This window comes from Pyrgilauda ruficollis, unplaced genomic scaffold, assembly GCF_017590135.1.
Source record: "Pyrgilauda ruficollis isolate IOZ18807 unplaced genomic scaffold, ASM1759013v1 scaffold19, whole genome shotgun sequence".
NCBI classification, from domain to species: Eukaryota; Metazoa; Chordata; class Aves; order Passeriformes; family Passeridae; genus Pyrgilauda; species Pyrgilauda ruficollis.
The window spans coordinates 3283152-3296579 of record NW_024518095.1 but is presented as its reverse complement, the minus strand read 5'-3'; the positions used below and the strand labels follow the sequence as shown (position 1 = coordinate 3296579).

Sequence of the window (13428 nt, the reverse complement as noted above, 5' to 3'; positions counted from 1 at the left end):
GACCAAAGGACTGTGCTCATGCTGTTTCTAATTCAGGCAAATGCACTCCAAAATCAGATTAGCTGTTCTAGAAATTTGACATCTCTCTGTTCTGATTCCTTGTCACCTTTTCAGAATCACCTTGGAAAATACAAATTTCTCATCTTCAAGGCATCATTCAAATTCCACTTGCTAATAATTATTATTCCTCATCCGCAAAGAACAAAAAAGGAGCAGGAGACTTTGTTCTAGAGTGAAACTTGGCAAATTTGAAGCCTATTTCTTGGAAAGCCAATTACTTTTTCAAAGGTCAATCAGGAAATTGCCCGAATCCTTTTTTTTTCTTGCAACCTTAAAGCGCATCATTGGTACTTACATTCCTGAAATTTGAAGGCAACAACCTCTTCTGAGCGTTTTGGTCTTTCCTTCATTACATGAGATTTTAGAATTCCAGAATTTAATTGCTATTTGCTACTTTGATTCATTTATACTTTGTCTTAGGTCACATTATATTTAGATAAGATAATGAGAAAATGAATATATGAAGACAACTGGACGGGTTCTATAAGAAAGATAATTTAAATTGAATGCCACAGTAGGTTCTTAGGTGAAAGTCCTAGGATTCATTTTTAGCTTTGACAGAATACTTTTCTGTGTACTGTGAAGTTCAAAAATAGGATCCAGATGAGCAGAGATATTATAAGGTGCAACTTTCACCTGGACGTCTCCATAATGCTCAAGCAAGAAAACATTTACCTATTAAACTGACAGTACTTGTTCTTTTCATCTTTGACCAAGATGACTACAACTATTGGGAATCAGAAACCATAATCTTGACTATGTCTTAGTGAAAGAGACTTTATGTGGTGTTTTCCTGGGCAATGAGAAATCCTTCTTATAGTTCAGCCTCTGACTGAAAAGCCAAGTCTTCCTTTTTCACAGTTCTACTAGGACTTGAGAAAAGATATCAGAGATTTTTCTGAAATCCTCCAAATCTGTCAGCTTTCTTCTCTTTCTTCTCATTCTTATCTGTATTGGAGTGATGGCATGATGGGTACTCATACAGGAGAAGGTTAAAATTAGATTTCCTGAAATTAATTTTATATTCTCTGAAAGGGTACCCACTACTCTGCCAGTACCCATTTTTTAAGCCAAAATTTCTCCAAGCACAGAAAAGTCTTTTCATAATGTGGAAATTCTAAATGGATGAAAAGAGAAAGGAAAATTATCAAAGGGATTCAAGTTGATGACTGATTCATTGCTTTTAAATAATTTTTCCTTCCTGGATATTGGTTCTGTTGTTTTCTAACTTGTTTTTTAGTTATCTTATATTCCCTCAGCTATGGCAGTATTCCTGGAGCCAAATGTGAGTGCACTTCCTCAAAATGCCAGCAGTGGAAGCTGGTAAGCAAGTGGGGAAAAATCATCAGAGGAATCTCTGAAGCTTGGGACAAAGGCAGAAAACACATCAGTACTGCACTAACAGAACAACAGGTACTCTTATAGAGAAGGTAAAATTACAGGTAAGGAAATTAAATTTCTATTTTGAACTTGTCCAAATGGCTTGTTACTCTCCATTCAAAATACCAGGAAAAACACTACAGCATAAAATGTGAAGATCTCAAATTTGATTAACTTAGACTACCTGATTTTTTTAGTGGAGATAATTGGAAGTTCAGTCTGACCCCATTTAGGGAAAAATATATTAAAAGACAAAAATCCTTTATGCCTATTAGACAGTTTAGAACCTCAGTCTAGTTTTAAAACAAGGTTGGATTTGGGTTTTATAAATTTGTTTTGCTTTTTTGTATTTAGAATGCAAACACAGGAAAATGCTTGTTATAGGTTTCCTTTTCCAAAAAAACAAACAAAAAAAAAAACCAAGTGTAGCCTTTTCTGTAGGTAAGTGAAGTCAGATAAATCCAAAGACAGAAGGACTCTGTGTCCATCTCTCCATTTCCACTTACTTCCTGATAGGGTAACATGACTCTTTATTATGCTTCAGTTTCCTCATATATTAAAAGAAAAGAGTTTGGTTTTATCTCCCATTTGGGATGATTAGGCAGGATAAGTGGTGTAGAAGAGAAAAAATTACATTTATGTAATTAATTGTCTTGCAGTCTTTTATGCCACCATGCTGCAGTCCCACTATGGAGTTGTGAGCACCATAAAAACCTCAAGAGGATATATCCTTGTCTGAAATGCTGAAGTTGTTATCTGTTACAGAAAGTAAAATAAGGTTTTTGTTTAAGTCTTCTTTTAATTTAAAATTTTTGTCTGTAAATGAAACATTGTGTTACATTAAAATAATTCTACCATAAAGTCTGTTCTCTACTGAGTTACAGAAACATTGAGAAAATTGGGGTATGTTCAATACAGTGGCATAACCTTTTGGAAGACAGAAATAATGACTACATAGGAAGGACTAATGAATTGGATTTAGCCTTGATGTAACTCATAGATCTTCATCAGCTATTCACTATCATAATTATCCCAGTGAGTTGTACCAGTTAATTTTGTTTTGTAAACTATCCATTTCAAGGAAGTATGAACACGGGACCATATTAATTGGCTTCATAGTATTCAAATATGTAGAGATTTTATTTAAGCAAAAAATTTTTGAAGTTTTGAGTTTAATCTTGTATATTTTCAATGATCTGCAGCATGATATTTAAGTTAAAAGGGTTAAGAAAATAAAAGAAAGACACAAAGAAATTTTGGTGGTCTTTTGAGATGCTGTGTATCACTTCAGAAGCAATCATTGGCAGGTTCAAAATCTATCTCAAATATCTAGATAAAGAACTGTCTGTCTGAATTGAATATTGTCTTTTGAAATGTGTAATGTGTCCTTTGTCATTTTAAAGTGTTTCCTGTAACCTTCTAATTTTTTTTTTTTTTTTTACTTTAAACATATATGAGGAGAACACATTCAAATTTTCATTTTGAAGGAATTTCTTCTGACTTCATGACTCCTTTCTGTACCACAGGTCTATGTATGAACTTATTCTCAAAGAACTTTTCAATTACTGCTTTGACATACTTAAGTTTTGCTGATATACTTTCAGAAATGAGTGTAATCTATAAGTTTCTATAGGTTTTTTTTTTGTTTGAATTTGAGTATGTTTGGGTATTTTAAAGACCATGCGCTTTTCCTAAGAGAATTTTCTCTGATTCTGAAATGTTTTAACCTGTCATTTTGTATTTTTCCTTGTAAGTTTAAAAAATATTCCAACTATCCCAGTTTTGTTTTCTGTAACTAGTTTCGTAACAGTTTAGTACTTGACATGTGTTTGTTTCTTAGGCAAACGTGTAAAACTCCTCAAGTCCGCATGGAGAAGTAGAGAAAGGAGGTTTCTGCTGTGCCTGATGACAATTTTTCTTTTTTCCACACACAAAAAATATTCTGGCTCCACGTTGGAGCACTAGTTGTGATGAATCCTAGTCTTGGTCGAATTCTAAGGAAGGGCCAGAACGTTCGTTGAGGAATAAAGAGTCAAACTACTCCAGAAAATGTGTTCCAGCCCCGCTTTATTGCTCACAGAGCAGCAGGTGTGTACAAATACAGGTTTACATGGTATTAACAGGAATTGTTTTACCTTACTCCTGATTGCAGTTGCTTAGTTTACTGTGGACATTAAAGACTTGTGGCTCATTTGGGCAGAGTTTCTGGAGGGTGGTTGGAGAGATTCTGATTGTGCTACTAAGCAGCCTCAGAGTGTAACTTAGGTGCTTCTGGGAGCCCTAAAATATCTTCACACTCTTGACTTTCAAAGATAGACCCAGTTGGTAAGCTTAAGTTACTCACTCAGGGGAAAACAGCAGATGCCCTGGAGAACAGCACTTGGAAGAGAAGCCCGTCTTAATACATCCAGTCTGGTGTGGCATCTGTAGTTGAAAGCTCAGTATCACATACTGAATTACTTAAATTTCATTAAAAAACTAAGAATTGGGTATTTCCATTATATTCCTAAGACAGGCTAGAAATTGTTTATCTATCTTAAAACTGTGTTAAAAATGAAGACCTTTATCATTTACAGGAACACATGCCATGCTCTGAGGTACTTTTCCATGACCTACTTTACTAGTCCTACCTTTCAGAGCATTTGAAGTAAGTGGAAAGATCACTTTACATGGGAAAGATTTCCAATGACTTTTAGTTTAAATTAAAATTTTTAACATTGACTGTCTAGATCTTCACTTTACCCCCAAAAATTTCCTGCTGAAATCCTTAAGAGCAGTAGGAAATAAAAGAGTACAGTTATATTTCAAATGGCATTGCATGAAATGAGTTTTCAGAATGTTTGCCTATCTATAATGCAAGTCCTAAGCACAGGAACTATCAAAAGTGCAGTTCTGATTAGTCACATGCAATAAAAATATGAAAGAATTATAAGGTTTTAGAATCTCATGGTTATCAAAGAACTGGGAGCCTTTTGAGTCATGTCCTGGGAAATACTCTTTTTAATTAATAAAATGAGCTAGCTCCTGAAGGACAAGCGTGAGGATCTAGAATTCTAAATTGCTTAACAGGCTTGAGAGCATGTTTAAATTAATACTTTTCGTACTGCAGTGCCTAAAATAAAACTAAAGGAACAATTTGCAGCTCTTGAGCCCTTAAATAAAAAGTTAGGTAAGATCAAAATTTTATAAACAGGAACGAAATTCCTTGGTGACTTGAAAAAGTGTCTTTCAATACATAACCTTCTCTGAAGGTAATTGAATCCATGTAGTTATCATTAAATATCTGGTTTCTAGACTGCTCCAAAGTGACTCAAATTTTGCCTTTTGTCATTAGCCCAGTCAAAGAGCTGTCTGTAATACTAAAATAAGGTCCTGTGTCCTCATTAATGGTTGCAGTTCCCTTGAAATGTGCTTGAGTCGCCTTCATTTCTCAGGCTTTTGAAATGGTTCCTCCTGCCTCTAGAAACCCAGTTATCTAGCAATAAAAACCCAAATCCACATCTACCTACTGTAAAGGGTCTATACATATACGAGCCCTATTCCAGAAAGGTCCTTTACATCTTTTTGTCCACTTTCCCCTATTCATTGGAACATAAATTACATGATTATCCATCTGTAAGGAAACCTGTCTTTGTTAACACTTGTGAAGTACTTTGGATTATTCCTGCAAGATAGTAGTACTAGAACAGAAGCATTTTCCAAGCTTACAAGTGAAAGTGTTTCAGTGAATGAACATGTACAAGTGGCAATGCAAGCTGTCATTTGCTTTCACAAGCGATGTATGAATGATAGTGCATGGCAAAAGCTCTGTATGGATTTTAAAGTTCCAGGAAATATTGTGCTTCCATCTGTTCAAAAGATCCATTTCCAACCTCAACCTCATTCTCAGAGGGCATGAGAAGAGAAAATGCGCTGGCAGATGTTTTTTTCTGGTTAGATGGGTCCTTCTGTTTCTATACTGTAGTATTTATATTAAGTTCTTACTACTACAACAAAATTATTTACGTTATAGAGAAAAAAAGACTGATATACCCCTCCTGTGTTCATTCCTTTTTAGAAAAGGTTTAAAGAATCACTTTGCTCATAATTTTATTAATTTTTTGTGGTGGTTTGCATACAGTATAATAAAGGATACCACAATAACAATGCAAAATGGACAGGAATATACTGCATATAAACAAGGGCCGTTTTGGTATGGGATCTCTGTCTTTTCTCCAGGACTTGGAGGACAATCCATTGTAGGTATTTCTTCAAGCCATTCCTTATGGCTTTTGTAATTTCCTGTATTTAGCATATCTCGGTTATTAAATTTGTGAGATCCCTTTTGTTTTTGCTTGAAATCCCCATACCACTTTTGTTTCCCATAAGCTTTTAATATTTTAGAGAAAAATGGAATGGGCGCTAAGGCAACTTTGTCTCATGAAATTACACTTAGCTCAGGGTGAGCTATTAATTGCTTTTACAAAACAATAATTTCCTTTCTGTGTCTTACCTATCTCAAGAAAAAAAGAAAAGGAAAGAAAAGAAAAAGACAGCCTGAGTATGCTTAGATGACATGACCTATGATCACACACAATCCTATTTGGTCGATGGAACAGTTCTAATTAAAAAGAAAAAATCCTCTATTTAAGTACTTACTGTTTATTTGGGGAAAACCCAGAACAGAAGGTCCATAGATTCCATGTGGAATCATCTGTCAAGGCAAGAAACATTGGCTTAAAAATTTTACCTTTTTTGCATTTGCATTGATACCTAGTCCTGTCTTCTCTTCAACTCTCCTCACACACTAAAGTCTCTTATTTACTGTGCATGATGGAAAAGAGAGAGAATTAAATTGGAAGTGAACATATAAAAAGGCAAGTTGCTAACTTTCAAGTGCTTGACTTTCCAAACTTTAGAGTCAGTTTTCATTATGGATTTTGTGTATGGTTTATGATGAACACAGAAAAAAATTCAAAAAGCTGCCAGTCAAAAGATAGTAATGTACAAGTTGTGTAATGAAACTTTCCAGCACACATTTAATTTCAATATACCATATATTGTTATCTATTTTATTCTAACATTATTATATAATAATTAATTATGTGCCCAATTTTGGATGTAGAAGAAGGATGCAGAACATATTGTGTAATTAGCTATTGATTTGTGATATATTTGTTTCTCTGAAGAAACAGAAGACTTCTACTATACCTAATTGGGGTTGTGTCAGTTTGATGCTGAGGTGCCTGAATTTAGGGAGAAGTGCTTTATTATTCAGGGAATATGCTCTCAACCATTCTTTACATCCTATAGTCTTGATTTTTCTTCCTTCCTCTTCTAAGGCAGAAGAAAGTCCTGAGTAAAAGTATCAGACTTAGTTTTTATTGAAAATCTATTTTAATGAAATAAACAATACTACCTGCTGTATTCATCCACAGTGTGGATTTCACAAATGAGGATATTTTTCACCCATTGCGGTTGTCCAGAAATATCTCTTAAGGCTGGTAGCTTTTATAATGTGATGTCATGAGATCTTTTCATCTCTGATCCATTCTGCATTATCCTGGCAAAAAGGTTTTACCCAAAGACTTAGTTTGTTCTGAACATTTAGTGAGCAGAATAAAGTGGAAATCTTCACATGAATTTAGTTATATACTGTTGTGTTAAAATAAAACAAGTGAGTCCACATACAATTACAGCCAATTTACAGCCACCACGCACTAATTTAAATTAAAAAGTCTGCAACTGCAAGGTAATTATGCTTTAATTGCATATTTAGGACAAGAAAATGAAGAGAATCAAATGCGGTGTATTTATGATATAACAATGGTGTGAGAAAACTTATTAGTATAAAGAGAGTAATTGCATTCCAAGAATGAATAAATTAATTAAAATCAACACTTAGGATGCTAAAGATTTCATGTACTTTTTAAATTTGTATTGTTAATTTTCCATATGTATCAATTATTAACTGAAAGCTTGATTTGCACGCTTCAGGGTGTTACTGTTTTCTAAGGATTTTAAAGATTAGACACATATTGTTATTGGTCCCTCTTTTCCTATGAAGGCCTTTGGCGCAATACCTTAATACCTTACTTCCCAGAAACTTGAATAAAATAGCATTTACTATATCCAAAATTAAGCATTTCTGGGATTACCAAAAATTTCATTGCTTCTGTATGAAACTACCTTTAATAGGTATTAACTAAAATTTCATTGCTTCTGTATGAAACTACCTTTAATAACCAAGAGGTTTGTTCACTCCCTGATGTGCGTGGTGTATGAATATATAGCTGACATTAATGTTGATGTGCAATCTATGCTTGAACATAAGAAGTATTAACATCATACATAGAGGTAAATCTAATATATATACATATATACATATATACATATATACATATATACATATATACATATATACATATATACATATATACATATATGTGTGTGTGTGTGTGTGTATGTGTGTATGTATGTAGGTGAGTGACCTGACATAGAGCAGAAATCTGAATGGCTGTCTGCTTTTTTTTTTTTTTTCTTATTTTTATCACCTATCTAATTCACAGGATAGTGTATGTTGGTTTTGTGGGGATATTTTCACCAGGGTTATAGTGCTAGGTGGGGCGAGAAGATAAGCCTGCAGATTATGATTTTACTGATTTTCTTGTGACTGAAAATACATTTGCACTTCCAAACGACCATGTAACTGAACAGTCACGTATGTGCAAAAATACCATTTTTGTTATCTGAAGTTTATCACCTTAGCCCACACATAGATCTGGGTGTAATAGAAATAATACATCACAGGATAGTTGATGTTGGAAGGCAGCTCTGGAAGTGCCACCCCCCTGGCTCAAGCAGAGACATCTAAAACCAGTAAGGACAAGACAGCTTTTGAATATCTTCAAGAATGGAGCCCACAATCTCCCTGGGCAATATGTGCTAGTGCTCAGTCACCCTCACAGTAAAAAACCTTTTCCTGAGAGGGAACTGCCTGTGTTTGCTTGTTTTCAGTTTCTTGTCCTGCTGCTGGGCACCACTCAAAAAGTGTCTGGCTCCATTTTCTTGCCACCCTTTTTTCACATATTTGTACACATTGATGTATTTCCCCCTGAGCCTTCTCTTTTCCCAGGCTGAACAGTTCCAGTGCTCTCAGCCTTTCCTCATATGAGATGCTCCTCTGTCTTATTTGCCTTAGTGGCTCTTTACTGGATAGACAGATAGGAAGACATAGATATAGACATAGATATAGATATAGAGACGTATCACAAATGAAGCCAATAAAATTCCACCTGCAGATAGTATCAGGAGACGTGTATTTTACATTGTGTAGCTCAGTGGCACATGGTTCCATGAGTAGAATTCCAGATTGCTACAATAAAGCAAAAAATTAAATAACAATAAGATGGTGCATCAGCCTTTTGAGCTTTGGTGCAGGACACAGAAATATGTTGCCTGACTGTTAAATTAACTCTTTATTATTTTTTCGGGCAATCTTTCACTTTAGAAGGGACCACATGAGGCTGTTTCCAACAGCAAGACCAAAGCAAAATAAAAGCAGTGTAATAAATAAGCCTGTGTATCATAAAAATCACAAAGCACAATTTTATTATTGCCTCCAGTGCAGTTCCTAGAAACAACTCTGTGGAGAAGGCAAACCGAAGTAATGAACTCCTTGAACAGTCTGTTTAATATTCTGTTTGTTCTACGTTTATGCTCTGCAGAGCCGACAAGAGCTGTATGCAAACAGTTTTGCTGAGGGCAAAAGAATGTTTCATCATTAAGGAGCATGACCCTTCTCTCTGTGATCAAAATGAAAAGCATATGCCCCTTGATGTCATAAAGTGTTGTGACCATTCCAATGAGTTGTTCCTCAAGCCTTGGGATGTTTGCCCCTGACACAGTTTGATATTAAAAGATTACATGATGATTAATTGTATCCACTGACACAGCAGAAATATTCCTCAAAGTTGTGTTTCTTTGATATGACAAATTTTTTCTTTTAAAATTTAAAATCCAAATCAGTTAGAGGGAAAGTCCAATTATTGTGAAATGCTTTGTCCCCCCCTCTTTCTCTGTGGTCTTCTGTTTCCTTCTTGTTTCATGTTAGGCTGGGTGGAACCACTCTAAATTAAATACCTGGTAATTTTTTACTTTGTGAACAACAGGATCTCTATCACTAGTTAACTTTTGCATGAGTTTTGTCCTGTTTCTCCATTAAGTGATTATTGCTTGCTGAGATACATTAAGCCTTTAAAAGGACATTGCCTTTTCCAACCTGAATGATTCTATGATGTTATGATTGTTTTTTAGAGATGCATGCAAAGAATGGAAGAATATAGCTCCAGTATCAGTCACTGTATACTCAATAGCTAACATTTAAAAAGCATAGTCGTAACCATACAGAATTTTTAACAACAACAAAAAAATAATAACAGAAAACAGAAATTTGTGGGTTGGCAATTCATGGTTTTATTATATTTTTAATCATGGTCACATTTCAATTTCTCCTTGTCAAATCCTATTCTCACTAAACACTTAAAAACACAATTTATGTTGGGGAGGAATGCCATTTAATATCATCGGGGTTTATTCCCTTATTTAAAAACAATCCAAAAATGTTTGCTGGACAGAGATCTTACACTTCAGTCTCAGTTTCCAGTACTTCGGAAGCAGATTCACTATACCCAATTTTTGATTTTCTCATTTTCTTTTTCTTTACAGGTAACCCGATAGCTAAAGACAAATCAAGCCAGTCTCAAGGCTGATAACATTAAATACAACACATAGGAATTTCATTCCTCCAGGCAATCCTTGAAGTGAAATTTTATACTGCTGGGGTGTATCCTTCAGAATCAATTGTTTCAATGAGAACCTGGCTTGCAATCAGCAACAGCCTTGAGATCAAAACTACTGGAAAGTTATTTTGAACTTCTGTGTCACAAATATTTCAACTGATTGAACTGTGTACACTTGTAAAATTGCACTTGCTAAGGAATTTGCAGCTGTAATCATGAGCTAATATTCTAAAGGTGCAGAAAAGCAGCAAACTTTTGGGTTCTCCATTGCAAATCAGTGGCTTTTCATCTTGAAGTCAAACTCTGAAATGTATTGGATCCTTCACTCTAAAATGATCCTTGGTCCGCTGTTCAGATTGCTGGTGGGACTGCACACTGCTTTAATTAAATTTCTGTTGCAGAAATTGTCCTCGAGCATGGCGCAGTTTTAGACATTTTTATTTGTGTTCTAATCTTGCAGCTCTCAAAGGTACATATTTCAACATCTTGAAGTTGCTTTGTTATAGGAATGGAATTATATATCCATTGTTAATAATTATTGTTGACAAGTAATAGTTATCTGAATACATCAGTCATATTAAAATGTATAGTCAGGTTGACATGTTTCCCTAAGGCTAACCAACTACTGCAGCTTAACAGTTAAAGAAAGTAGTGGTCAAAACTCAATTACTACTTCCATCATAAGGCATTTTATATCTTTAATATATATATTTCCATTTAGTTTGAGGGAAATGGGTGTTCCCAATATGTACTTTACTTTCCTAACCTTTAACTCATTTAAATTCATGGTAAGCAGTCAATTCCACTATTTCATCCCTTTTATACAAAAGTAGGCAGGGATGTAAATGAGTTTTGCAGTTATGATATTGGATGGTAATCATTCAGAATTTTTGTCTTTTTATTAAAAAAAAAAATCTCTTGCTTGAACTTAAATACTGATGGATGCTTATGTAGATGTCTGCTCAGTCTGTTTGACATAAAGGAAAGAAGTCCTAGTACTCTCCCAGTTTTACACTTCATGGGTATTTTGCTTGAGTACAGTCATCCAATTCAGATCTGTTTTGTTTTGTTAGAAATTTTTGAACTTTTCAGTGTGTTGTTACATGAAAAAATTCCTCAATATTTGAAGGCCTTAAGCATCTTTGAGCTTTTTCTAAGTTATTACAGAATGTATAATTTTATACTCCATTTAATGTATATTGGACCATCTGTAATGTTGATACAAAAGAAATTTGGCAATTCCTTTTAGTGACACTGCATAAACACACTGGCTAGAGGGAGTTCTGACTGTATGCTTTGGTGAATTGAAATGAAAGCCACACACACTTAATGGTAGTCAAAAATACATAGAGATAAGCTTGTTTAAGTTCTGTGTGGTTACCAAACACAGCAAAAACCCCCAAAAATAGAAAAAAAAGAGAAAAAAAGGAATAGAAAGAAATGGTTTAATCATTGCAAGCCATTGACATGGCTAGTTTAGTTATATATTAAGTTCTGTGATGGATGAACACCCTGGCAAGCTCTGCCTGTCACTGTAGCCCCTGCTGTTCCAAAACCATTTCATTACCTCTGCTGTATTGTTGCACAGGAGAGCTTAAATAAAATAAATGACTGTTGGGAATAAAACTGAGAAGTATATTCTATCATTTTGCTGTGAAAAAATAAGAAATACATTGACAGAAAAAGATCTTATTTTCTGATTAAAATTTAATTAGAATAAACCGTTCATAGCAGAAACGAAGTCTCTTGGTATTTTAGGATGGGTTAGTATTATATGGATTTGTGCTAAGAGGTTCAGGGTGGAAGGTAGCATCTTAAAGAGGTTGTCTGGGACAGTGCAAAGCGTAAATGTGCTGTTTTGTAAAATTTAAATATGACCTCTATTGGTCGAAAATCTACATCATGCTTCTCAATACTTGTTTTCTTTGTTTCCTTGTTCTTAAACAGAGCTGAAAATAATGTATTATACAAGTGTAACACATGCATACCAATAAATGAAAATAAATGGATTTTCAAATATACTGAATAGATTCTCTGCAGTAGATTAATGTTGTGACTATTCATAGCAAGTGAATAAAAAAAATAGAGTTCCCTGTACGGATGTGTGCATTGGAGATCTGTTTACTCATGGAACAAAATAATTTTTTGGTGAATAAGAATCTCAAAGGTTTTATTAACTTTATATTTCCTACCACTTTGGAATGTCTTTTTTGAAAGGAACTGATACCTATGGGAAATTCTGGTGGGTGTACTGTTGTTTTCAGCTCAGATTAAATAATTTTTTTTTTTCTTCACAAAATGTGAATCCTGAAAAATTGTCATTTAGATGTTTTAAGTAGCAACAAGGCGTGGTAGACAATCCTGAAAAAGTAATGTTTCAGGTTAATTTGTGGAAATGTTTAAAAGAAAATTAAAAAGAAAGCCAGTTACTCAGACCTGCTTGTACACCTTGAAGTAAGCTGGGAACCACAGTTCAAGTGTCCATAGTGCAGGTTTAATGCTCCTTTAAAGGTGGAGTACAGGTGACAGGATCAGCTATGTGCATTCATGTTAGAATGTGGATTACTTCAATTAATCATTTAATCATGTATATACTCTTTTGTAGATTGTTCAATCTGATTGCAAAAATGATCAGGCATTAGGATCAGAGGGAAATCCATGTTACTCTTTGAGTTAAGTAATCATCAAGAATGCTTAATTGCAGAACATGAAGTTCTGCAGTTCCAAGTGGCAGTGCGTTGAGAGAGGAAGAAAAATCACTGCTTTGTGATACCTCTCACAGTTAGATGTATTGGATCAGTTCATCAAAGCACAAAAGGAAATCCTGATATGAATCTTAATGAAAAAAAAAATCATATTGGATCAAATCTAAAATAAAGCTTAAAAAAACATTCAAATCTAGATCTTGGTTGTATGTGGTTTATTTGTCATAAAGAATGTCAACCTTTAAAACAGCACTGCTGCAGATAACACTGTTACTACCTATAAATACACCTATTGTGCTATATTTTGAAGTCTTGTATTTATCCTGTATCTTTTAAATCCTGACTCCTTCAGCTCTGCCTAAAAATGTTATTGGTGTAGTATTTCAGTACTTAACCAAACCAATGCAGCTCTGTTTTGTTAAGAATCTATATGCTTTAAGAGTGCATCAGATGCAATTATTGTGAAAGTAAAGAATCTGATATAAAATATTTTAATTTGTTAA

General features: G+C 34.3%; 1 protein-coding gene across 1 annotated transcript in view; it reads left to right on the top strand.

The window, feature by feature from the left end:
* TAFA2 (TAFA chemokine like family member 2) overlaps nt 1-10208 on the top strand; it is a 48235-nt gene extending 38027 nt beyond the window's left edge. The window contains exons 4-5 of the mRNA XM_041465636.1: nt 3281-3528; nt 10147-10208. Coding sequence (XP_041321570.1) covers nt 3281-3292 — 12 coding nt within the window. The 3' untranslated portion in view covers nt 3293-3528; nt 10147-10208. The remainder of the gene's footprint in view (nt 1-3280; nt 3529-10146) is intronic.
* The last annotated feature ends 3220 nt before the right edge of the window (nt 10209-13428 follow it).